General features: G+C 44.0%; 1 protein-coding gene across 1 annotated transcript; it reads left to right on the top strand.

Annotated features, from left to right (window-relative positions):
- Positions 1–3,351: 3,351 nt before the first annotated feature.
- On the top strand, positions 3,352–6,846 carry PRR13 (proline rich 13). Its single transcript, XM_045553866.1, has 4 exons — positions 3,352–3,526; positions 4,016–4,054; positions 4,421–4,785; positions 6,193–6,846. The coding sequence occupies exons 2-4, from the start codon at positions 4,036–4,038 to the stop codon at positions 6,235–6,237; spliced, it is 429 nt and encodes a 142-aa protein (XP_045409822.1). The 5' UTR covers positions 3,352–3,526; positions 4,016–4,035; the 3' UTR covers positions 6,238–6,846.
- The last annotated feature ends 4,920 nt before the right edge of the window (positions 6,847–11,766 follow it).

Raw genomic sequence — 11,766 nt, 5'->3', positions numbered from 1 at the left:
CCTACAGCATGACTTTTTAAGAGTGCAAATCAGATCATGTCATTCTCTTGCTAAAAACCCTCTGGGGAAAATTTGAGACAGACTATCCAGGGAAGAAAGAGAAAAAAAACTTTTTTTAATTTAAAAACGATTTTTCAAAAAATATAAAACCTTCCGGGGCCTTCCATTCACACTCAGAATAAAATCTGAACTCTTTTCCCATGTACGAGGATCTATAAATACTTGCACCGCAACTCTTCCCCTTACTTTGTTCCATTTTTCTACATAGTATACATCAGTGTGTGACACTGTATTGTAGTATATTTATTTATATCTGTCTCTCCTACTAGGATATTACCTCCATGAATTCAAGGACTTTTTCTGTTGCATCTTTACTCTACCCCCAGTGCTTAGGTCAGTACCTGGCTAGGTCAATAAATATTTGTTGCATGAATGGATGACAGAAGCATGACAAATAATTACTGATTTAATGAATAAGCTGGAATGAGCTTTAAAAGCATTATTAGAAGAGAATGAGTTTAAATCTGAGGAAGAATTTCCCAAGTAGAAGGTGGGTGAAGAGAGCTGTAGAGGACATTGGCAACTCATGAGGGTCCTGCAGGAAGGTTAAAATCACCTGGAGTCAGAATTCTTAATACTAATGATAATAACATATGATAACATATAATAAAGCCTTATTATGTGACAGGTACATGATTGTCTCATCACAGTAAGCCTATAAGGTAGGTACGATTGCCATCATGTTACAGATGAGGGAACTGATACTCCAAAAGGTTAAATAACTTATTCAAGGTCACACAATAGGTGGCAAAGCCAGAATTTGAATCCAGATCTGCCTGGCTGCCTCCAGGACCACCATTTTCTATTCTTCTTTGTCTATTCATTCAGTCATTCTCTCACACAGTTATTCATTTAACATTTTACCCACTGATTCCCTACTATGTACTGGGCACTGTTTGAAGTGTTAACGGACATAGTCCCTGCTTTCAAGGAGTTTACAGTCTAATGTAGGTAGCTGACAGTAATCAAGTAATTACTGATTAATGCATAATTACAAACTGAAGTGCTAAAGGAAAGGCAAGATTCTGTTTGAGGCTACAACAACGGAACCTCACCCGACTAGGGTGTCCAGGAGGCTTCCCTGAAGAAGTAATCCTGGAGCTGAGAGCTAATACATGAGCATGAGGTAACCAGGCAAAGCGGAGAGGGCTCGTGAGAGCATTACAGGCTGAAAGGGCAGTAAGTGCAAAGACCTTCGGGCAAAAGGAACTAGAGGCATGAAAGAAGCGTAGGGGCTGGCGGGCAGAAAGTATCAGAGGAGAAGGTAGGAAGGCCAGATTATGACAGATGTTGCAGGAATAAGATTTTTGAGTCTTGCTTTGTTGTCCAAGTTGAGGGAAACAGAGAGATTGCTGGTGAGAATGTAAATAAATACAACCTCTGTGGTGGGTATAATTCCTCAATATCTATAAAAAGTATAAATATGTAAAATAACATATATACAAGGCTATTTATCACAACATTGCTGTGTAGTATTTCTTTTTTTTCCTTGGAGATAGTCTTGTTACGTTGCCCAGATTGGACTCAAACTCCTGGACTCAAGTAATCCTCCCTCCTCAGCCTCCAGAGTACCTGGGATTACAAGCATGTGCCACCATACCCAGCTGCACTACATTGTTTTTAATAGCTGAGGGTTGAAACTAACATAAATGCCCACTGGTTAAATTATGTTATATCATACAAAAGAATAAAGTGCAGTTGTGAAAAAGACTGAGCACAAACTCTTATGTCCTGATATGGAAAACTCTCCACAATATCTTAAGTGGGGGCCGGGCACGGTGGCTCATGCCTGTAATCCTAGCACTCTGGGAGGCAAAGGCGGGAGGATCCCTTGAGCTCAGGAGTTTGAGACCAGCCTGAGCAAGAGTGAGACCCCCGTCTCTACTAAAAAAAAAAACAGAAAGAAATCAGCTGGACAACTAAAAATATATATAGAAAACATTACCCGGGTGGCGCATGCCTGTAGTCCCAGCTACTCAGGAGGCGGAGGCAGAAGGATTGCTTGAGCCCAGGAGTTTGAGGTTGCTGTGAGCTAGGCTGATGCCACGGCACTCTAGCCTGGGCAACAGAGTGAGACTCTGTCTCAAAAAAAGGAAAAAAAAAAAACTATTAACGAATTTTAAGCAGTAGGGTGACAACAGATTTGGGTTTAGAAAAAAATGCTTCAAACAATGAGGAGAATGAATTGGAAGAGAGGTAAAGTGGATGCTGATGGCAGGGTTAAAAGGCTATTGTAAACTACAATGAAATACGACTTCACATCCACAGGAATGGCAATAACCAAAAGACAGTAACAAGTGTGGATGAGGCTGTGGAGACATTGGAACTCTTACACATCACTAGTGGTAATGTAAAATGGTGTAGCGGCTTTGGAAAAATAGTCTGCAGTTCCTTTAAAAAGTTAAACACGTAGTTACCATATGATCCAGCATTTCCACTCCTAGGTAAGTACACAAGGGAATTGAAAACACATGGTCAGCGGAGCGCAGTGGCTCACGCCTGTAATCCTAGCACTCTGGGAGGCCGAGGCGGGTGGGTGCATGGTTCCATGTATTTTCATTAGTGTTGTTAAAAAAAAAAAAAAAAAGAGGCCATTGCAGCAATACAGGCGAGAGATGATGGCAGGTTGGGAGCAGGGAAGATGGAGAGAAGTGGAGGGATTCCAGATGTATTTGGGAGATAAAACGAATAATTCGTGGTGTTGGATTGGCGGGGTGGGGGAGATGGGTGGGAAAGGTGAGGGAGAGAGAGGTATCAAGGATGGCTTCCTCGGTTTCTGGTTTAGGAAACTCGACAGATGTTAGAGCTATGCAACTGAGATAGGGAATCCTGGGAGAGATTAGGAAATCTCTGTATTTTCCCCAAGAATGTTTCTTTGTTTCCCATAGGAGGATAAGAGGAAGCTGGTAATATGGATGCTTGGGGCTGGGACTTAGCAGCTCCCCTGCCCTTACCTAGAACTCTGTATACACCTGTATTATTATACAACACGCACTGAACTGTGAGCTCAGAGAGGAAGGGCACAGTTTTTTCTCGGCGTCTCAGGGACTCTGCCCAGCAACTGACTCCGCCCCCTCCTAGCCCTGTCTCTCTTAGCTCCGCCCCCAGGAGATTTCCGGTTTCTCGGCACTGGCCTCGCCCTGAAGGGCTCCGATCCGCCCTAGAGCAACCGTTTCCTCCCAGCGCCGTAGGACTAGAGTGATTGACGAGTCTCTTTTCCAATCACCACGCCGAGTGACCATATAATTACCAATTAGGCGGTAGCAGAGGCGGGTGCCGAAGCATGGGTTGGGGTGACCAGGAAGTGAGAGCCAAAACTGGGAAGAAGGACGAATCAATCCCAGACGGTGGTGGAAAGGTGACAGAGCATCTGGGCTCCCCAGTTTCCTTCTCTCCCGTTACCGGGCCGGGATCCCTTCGTGGCTGGAAGCTAGGACCTCCATTTGCCTGTCTTTTGGAGGAAGAGGTGTGTGTGTCTATATATTTAAGGGTTTGAGGATCTTGCTTGAGCAACCTTTCTCTCACTTAGCCTCGAGGCGTGTCCTTCTCTTAGCCTGGGGTGGGGGGTCTTCCCCAGGGAGAGGGTCCTTTCTTACCCTGTGTGGGTGGTTACAGGCTTCCGGACTTAGTACCAGGGAAAGGGAGATGAGTGATGGGGATCCAAGATTCGCGGACTCTGCCCTATTCTGAGGAGTTAGACACCTCCAGCTGCAGCCAGAGGTAGTGGAAGGTGGAGGGGCCCTTAGAACTAGATTCCTGTGGTTAGGGAACTAGAAATAAAGGTATTGGGGGCGACGGAACAAGTGGAACGAAACATTTCTTATGCAGAGGTCGTGATAGTTCTCTAAGTGGGAAAGCTTACTGTGGGGCCGGAGACGTTGGGGCAGGGCTACCTCTCTAAATCCACTTCCCACTTCTGGGCCGTCATCTTTTTGCCTCATTTCTTTCTCCACAGGCTGGGGTAAACACCTGAACATGTGGAATCCCAACGCTGGTAGGTTTTGGGGGATCTCTGCTACCACCCCTAACCTTTTTCTGATGGGCCCTACAACAGGAAGTTTCTGTATCGCTTCCTCCCCTCACCTCACCTCACCACAAAAGCAATCTTTGGACCACAGATGACCAATGCTTTTGTCTTTCCTTAGAGTTCACTGTCTCCCTCCTCTCCCCAGCCCTTCCAGGGATGTTCCCCTGTTTCTCCCCAACTCAGGTTTGTCTCCCCTACCCTCCATTCTCCTTCCTCACCTTTCCATTTCTCTTTGAGCATTGGGTGAGAAAGTGAATCTCTTTCTTTTTGTTGTTTGTTGTCAGAAGCTCTGGGCAATTCTAATCTTTATTTGTTTTGTGTTTCTTCCACCAGGGCAGCCAGGGCCAAATCCATATCCCCCCAACATCGGGTACCCTGGAGGTTCCAATCCTGCCCATCCACCACCTGTCAGTCCAGCTTGTCCTCCGGGCCCCTTTCCTCCTCCCCCAGGAGTTCCCCACGGAAATCCCGCTTGCCCCCCAGGTGGGCCCCCTCATCCTGTGCCACAGCCAGGGTATCCAGGATGCCAACCCCCAGGTCCCTATCCTCCTCCATACCCACCACCTGCCCCTGGCATGCCTCCTGTGAATCCCTTGGCTCCTGGCATGTTAGGACCAGGAATGATGATGGACAAGAAGACAAAGAAGAAAATGAAGAAAGCTCATAAGAAAATGCACAAACACCACAAGCATGGCAAGGTTAGTGCCCTCTGGAGCCTGGCTAGGGAAAGGGTGCCCCCTCAGAGGGACTAGCTTGGCAGATGGGTTGGATGAGGGGAATTCACAGCCTGTGGACATGGGGAGATGGCAATTGTGTTGCTCTGATACATGGTTCTTCTTTTTTGTAAAAGATTGCTACTGGGAAGAACCTGATAATCTTGAAAAGAAATATCTGGCATCTATCTGGAATGGGGCTAGGGTGAGCCCTAGAATGCATTTCAGAATCAAAAGCCTGTCTTGTCTGCCTTACTCTCTCTCAGAACTTTTGCACCCCCATCCGCAGGTACATGGTTTAGCAAGTTGGATGCACTCACTGAGGCTGTCACAATGTCAGTTACTAGGGTCAGTCTTTTGACAGAACAGAATCTTATATAATAATTAATAGAATAATAATCTGGCCCTAGTTCCTGGAGTTCTTTATCTCCTTCAATGTTCTTAGGGTGTGGTGTTAATTACACATGGGCCCTTTGCTCTACCATCCAGCTAGGAAACTGAGGACAAGCATAGTCAGTGACTCAGCCTCAAACAAGGCCTAGGACTGGTTGGTGACTCAGCCTCAAACAAACCCAAGGACTAAGGGGGTTTCATACTCAGCTCCAAGGCTAAGTATCTTTGTTCTAGAGGAGTATTAATTAGCAAGAGGAAGAGCAGGTTTGAGGACAGCTCCCAAAGGATTAAACCCACCTGCATTTTGAAGAGATCTCAATTTACATTTTGCTGCCCAGTATTTATTTGCCTTGTGAATTTGGGCTCTAATTCCAATTCTGGGTCTTTGGTAGAAGTCTGAGGAAAATGAAAGGTGAGGTTGAATAGGAGAGAGGGTAGAAATTACCCTGGAGAGATTAAAAAATGTTTTGTAATGGTAGTTTAATGGGAGTGAGCATGTGAAGAACCTTGAACAGAACTCCCCTAGCCTTCTCTCCCACTTTCCCCACTTTCTCCTGTTGAACTCAGGAAAAAGTAGAGATACATGCACACACAGCTGTTGTTTCTACTCTTTTTCTTAGATTCATAGGGACTTTGCATGAACCTAATCAATGAGCATTTATAAAGTAGTAGCTGTTTCCCAGCACTGTACTACGCTTGTGCCTATAATTTATTCCTTGCCTAGGCATTGACTCAGGTAAAGAAAGTTGGAAACTTCCTCCAAAGGCAATGTGTTAAGTTCTGTGCAATGATTTACAATGGTTTAATCCATTCCTGTTTGCTTATTGCTGAAGGAAACCCTTGCTTTTGTTGTTTAAGGTACAGTCTGTTTTAAGACTCTTAATCTTAAGGAAGTAAGGGATCACTTGGGTGGAGGGGTGGGGCACCAAAGAATGGCCTGTGGATTGATCAAAGGTCATTTGGATCTGATGCTATCTCCTCTCCCCTTTCCCCTTGCAGCATTCCTCCTCCTCTTCCTCCTCTTCCAGCAGTGACTCTGACTGAATACAGGGCCTGGACCCTTCCCTCAAGTCTCACCAGTTCTGCTCTCCCATCAAGCTTCAGATGCCATGTTGTACTGGTGGAAATTAGCCCTTGTGCAGCCCCCTACCCTACCCCGACCTGAGCCTCACTCTGCTGTTCAGCCCTGACTGGCTAGGGAAAATGGGAAGAGGATTGCCATGGGCTAGCAAAGGCCATCTTCTTGCTGCTTGGATAGATCTTATAGCTGATGAGTTTAGCAGGGGAGCTGTTTTTTGAAGATGGTGAGACCTTTGAGCTAAATGCTGAAGACAAGTTAAAGATCTGTAAAATGTGATTTTTTTTACTTCCTTTTGTAATACTTGTGGTTGGGGGATTTTGTGGAAATTTAACTATGAAGAAAAAAACTGTACTTTTTTTGTAATGTTGGCACACTTGGGTAATTTATTGGGAAATACACTTCCTAGCAGGCCTTCTATTGGTCACACTAACTGCAGGGTTGCTGGGAGGTGGGTCCATCTCGTTGATGAGCTCTGCCATGTTGGAACCTAATCTCTACTTCTTAGCTCCATATGCAATCTCAAGTCCTACTTTCATTTTCCAACTCAGTCCAAATAAAGCTATTTCTCCTGGTCTCGGTTCACCTGTGCTATTACCTTGGCTAGGCCCAGCACATTCTACTACTTTTGCTCCCCTTCTGCAGAATCTTTAAAGTATATCCGTTTTATAGTGGGGAACCAGAGCACCAGTGAGGACTATACCATACTATTCCTATGTTTCCTTTTTTTGTTTTTTTTTTTTTTTGAGATGGGGTGTCACTATGTTGCCCAGGCTTGCCTCAAACTCCTGGGCTCAAGCAATCCTCCCACCTCAGCCTTCCAAGTAGCTGAGATTACACTGTTTCTTTTTTTTTTTTTTTTTTTTTTTTTTTGAGACAGAGTCTCACTTTCTTGCCCGGGCTAGAGTGAGTGCCGTGGCGTCAGCCTAGCTCACAGCAACCTCAAACTCCTGGGCTTAAGCGATCCTACTGCCTCAGCCTCCCGAGTAGCTGGGACTACAGGCATGAGCCACCATGCCCGGCTAATTTTTTTTTTTTGTATATATATTTTTAGTTGGCCAGATAATTTCTTTCTATTTTTAGTAGAGACGGGGTCTCACTCTTGCTCAGGCTGGTCTCGAACTCCTGACCTCGAGCGATCCACCCGCCTCGGCCTCCCAGAGCTAGGATTACAGGCGTGAGCCACCGCGCCCGGCCTACACTGTTTCTTAAGTGGGAGGAATCTTCAGAATTGGTTCAGGGTTAGCAGAATGAATATTGTCTTCTCTTGGATGAATGGATATAGGCTTTTAGCATATGCTTCTGTGTTGCTACAGAGGTTCTTAACCCTGGCTGCCCATCAGTTATGAGCAAGTACTTTGGAGCTTTGCCCCAAATCTATTGAATAAGACTCTTTAAGGATGTGGCCCTACAAACCAGTATTTTTAAGAAACTGTGGGTGATTCTGATGCACAGCTAAAATTGAGGGCCACTGGTTTACTATATACCATGTACAGTATTACACATTGGGTTCTTAAAGATCTGTTGAGTGGAGGAAAAAGACATCTAAGAGAATTAATTAATAAAGACAGACACTGAGGCAGAAGGATGGCTTGAGGCCAGGCATTGAAAACTAGCCTGGTCAACATAGTGAGGCCCCGTTTCTATGAAAAATAAAAAAGTTAGCCAGGCATGGTAGTGTGTGCCTGTAGTCCCAGTTACTTGGGAGGCTGAGGCAGGAGGATTGCTTGAGCCCAGGTATTGGAGGTTGCAGCGAGCCATGATGACACCATTGCATTCCAGTCTGGCAGACAGAGTAGGACCCTATCTCAAAAAAAAGAAAAAAGACCGTTGCTATAAAATCCCAGGAGGACATAAATATAGAAATAATTCTCACTGGGATAGGAGGGAGGAGTCAAAGATGACTTTACAGAAAAAGTGACATTTGAACTATCTCTTAGGCCTTGAGGGTGAAAAGTATGAGTAGAAAAGAGAAAAGGATGGATTTCCTAAGTGGATGGTGGAGAAGAGCTGGGGATGCACTGTGCTGAGGTACAGTCATAACGCTCCATGGCATATTTGGAAATCACAGGTATCCCAGTGGGACTAGATTGATTTTCTGGAAAATTGTTTGTTGAGGAAACTGCTGTGTTCTGGGTGCTGAATAAAACAGTCCCTGCCCCTCGTGACCTGCAAGATCTAATGGAGCACACAGATGTATGAATACCGTACAGACAGAAAATACAGTAAAAAGGACCACAATAGAGACATGGATCAAGCAGGTGGGGAGCAAAGGAAGCAGTGACAGTTTCACTGGGCGAAAGAGCTCGCCGTGCAGGCTGGGACTCAGGATGACTGGGAGTTTCCCAGGTCGTAAATGAGATCAGCTAACATGTACTGAGCATTTATTACGTGCAAGCACTGAGCACTTGACATTTATAACTGGTGTAATCTTCACAGCAACTCTGTGATGTAGGCACTACTATTCCTATTTTGTAGATGAGGAAAACTGAAGTATTAAGAGGTTAAATAACTTGCCCAAGGTCGCATGGTAGTAAATGGTTTAGTCAGGATTAAAGCTCAGGTATTCTGGCTCCTGAGTCTGTGCTCTTAACCCAGTGGATTCCAGGCAGACGCAGTTTTATAAAGGCACAAATTAGCTCCTGAATCTGAGTTGGTGTGTAGTAGCCTGAGAGCAGGAAGTGAGGCTGCAGTTGGGGACACAGGGCTTGAGTAAGGAGTGGACTTGAGAGGTGTTTCTGAGGTGGAACCCACAGGGCTTGGGCACTGAGTGCAGGGCTTGAGGAGGAACAAGGAAGGGGTGTTTTTACTTGGCTGTAGTGCATCCATGATTTGTTCCCTAGAAAGAGTTACACGAAAATGTTTGAGGTCTTCCTACATTTTATTGCTAGCTTCTAATTTTGTTAGAAAATCCAAAGCCAAGGCCCACTTTTCCAATGTCCTGGATTTAGGGGCCATTCTAATGTTTTTTTTTTTTTTTCCTGGTCATTCTGTGTTTTCCTTTGCATCTCTTCCTTTTTGAGGAGGAATGTGAGGTGAAGAGACGTAGATATTGACAAACAAACCAGAAATAAAGAGAGACAATGAGAAGGAGCTGCGGTGGGTAGGGAAGAAGGGGAACACAAAGAGAAATAAAAATTAGGGAGACAATTCACTGCTCCCTTCCTCCCTGCTCCTAACTGTGGACAGCACATCTCTCTTTCCCAGCATTTCTAAGCCATTTGCAGAGCACCTTGTTTTTGGTTGTTGTTTTGCTCCTCAAAAGTTTATTAACTTTTTAGGCTGAGTGTGGTGGCTCATACCTATAATCCCAGCACTTTGGAAGGCCAAAGTGGGAGGATTGCTTGAGGCCAGGAGTTGGAGACCAGCCTAAGCAACACAGTGAGACCCTGACTCTTAAAAAAATAGAAAAATCAGTCGGGCCTGGTGGCATGCACCTGTAGTCCCAGCTACTCAAGAGGCTGACGCAGTAGGATAGCTTGAGCCCAGCCTAGGAGTTTGAGACTGCAGTGAACTATGATGACGCCACTGCACCATAGCCCAGGTGACAGACTGAGACCCTGTCTCAAAAAAAAAAAAAAAAAAAAAAAATTATTAAATTTTAAAAGCTTAAAATTAGTAGCTTTTAAACTTCTGAGCCTGCTGCTGCTATTGATGATGATGAAAGAAGATAACAGTAATAATAGTGCATGTTAATGACTCCCCAGATGCTAATATAACATGTACTTGGGAAAAAAATTGCAACATTTTTAATAGGATGAATAGGATGTCCACTGAAAACTAAGATTCTCCTCTCATCCCAGATTTCTCCTAGGCATCCATAACTACCAGATTCTTTTATAAACTTCCAAAGCTATACTATACATAGTCAAGTCCCCCCTTTTTGTTTCTACCTCATTTTGTTTCTATTGCCCCCCACATCCTGCCTTTATATCAAATGGGAGCATAATATATGTTCTCTTTTGGACCTAAAATTTTCTCATTTAACCATCTATCTTAGAGTTACTTGCCTATCTGTGTGTGTGTGTGTGTGTGTGTGTGTGTGTGTACATGATATACATATATGTCATTCTTTTAACAGCATGCAATTTATTTAACCAATCTTTTATTGTTAGAATTTTAGATTGTTTCCAGTCTTGCTACCCTTAACTGCTGCAGTGAACATTTTTGTACATGTATGTTGGTCAGAGGTTGAAAAATTAGCCATGGCTATATCTGGATCTGAGGCTTATTTTGGAGGGATCCTTCTCTGTATTAAATATCATACATTTTCAATAAAGATTTAGATTTCAAGCTGGCAACTCTAGCAAGAGTGGGGCCACATTCGTGGAGGCAGAAATTCTTGTTCTTAGTAGTTATCATTCCTTGTAGATGGGTCCCATACTCTCTAGTCTTCCCATAGTCCTTTCAACTCTTGTTGTCTTTCTGTAGGTCAGATTACATTACTGTTTGGCTCCTGAGAGCACTGGGTTTGTGTTCCTGTTTTGTGCATCAGTATACATCTCTAAAGATGGTAGTTCCCAGATGTGTTTTTGTCTTACATCTTCACCACCTTGTGTTCACAGAACATCTGGGATTCTGCTGTTCTTTTCTTACTGGGAACTGAGAATAGCAAGCTTTTCACTCAAATGAGAATGGGAAAGGATAGGAAACCCATAAGATCTAAAAATACAAGTTGACATTTTAGCTTAGGACTGGGACTGGGAGTAATGGGGTGAGTCTTCATCTAGTTTGTTGCCTTTTTGGAATCATCTCCTGGTATCATGTTGCTTTGTGGCCCTAGACGAGTTCACTATCTTGACTAGCTTGGTTCCCCTTCTATGGAGAATTTATTGAGTCATAAAATTATCAAGTATTGCTATTAGATGCTTCTCATCTTTCTCTTTCAAAGCTGGCTGCAACTATTGGCCAGCTCCAATGCAGCCATTTGATCTTTGTTTGGCCTGCCACGTTAGAAATGATTTCATGGATAGCCACTCACTTTCACCCCAGCTTTCTGAGCCCCAGAAGTATAAATGACCCAACTGCAAAATCTTAAGGTATGACTTTCAACCCTGGCCTCAGAATAAGCCCACTCCTTAATTTGCCTTTTTCTGGGTGTCCTAATGTTTTCCTACTTACCTTCCTCTCTTTCATTATTTGTTCTGCCCTTTGCCTTTGCCAAATGACAGAGTTCTTTCTATTTCACATTTGTTCCCAAGCCCATTTGCGGAGTAGGAATAAAGGTATTGGAGTCCTCAAACTTTAATTTCCACTTCAGGAAGCTATCCCTCTTCAGATGACTCTACCGATTTGGGGCTGCCCAGTAAAGCTTGACTGATACTAAGGCCAGAACAGATGCCCAAAGGACTTGAACAAGATTCAATAATGGCCCAGTATTTGCTGTCTTTTTAAATTTCCTTCTCCTTATTGTGTCTCACTCCCTGAGTGCATCTCTAGTTTTTTAAAACTTTTCAATGTTGTAATTTACAGATACAAAGTTGAGAAAATAGTTT

Source organism: Lemur catta, chromosome 6 (genome assembly GCF_020740605.2).
Source record: "Lemur catta isolate mLemCat1 chromosome 6, mLemCat1.pri, whole genome shotgun sequence".
Classification (NCBI taxonomy): Eukaryota; Metazoa; Chordata; class Mammalia; order Primates; family Lemuridae; genus Lemur; species Lemur catta.
The sequence above is the reverse complement of the archived record's forward strand: the minus strand, read 5'-3'. Positions and strand labels throughout refer to the sequence as shown.

Coding starts and splice junctions, on each gene's coding strand:
- PRR13 (XM_045553866.1), top strand. Junction 4,786..6,192: donor AACACCACAAGCATGGCAAG/GTTAGTGCCCTC, acceptor TTCCCCTTGCAG/CATTCCTCCTCCTCTTCCTC.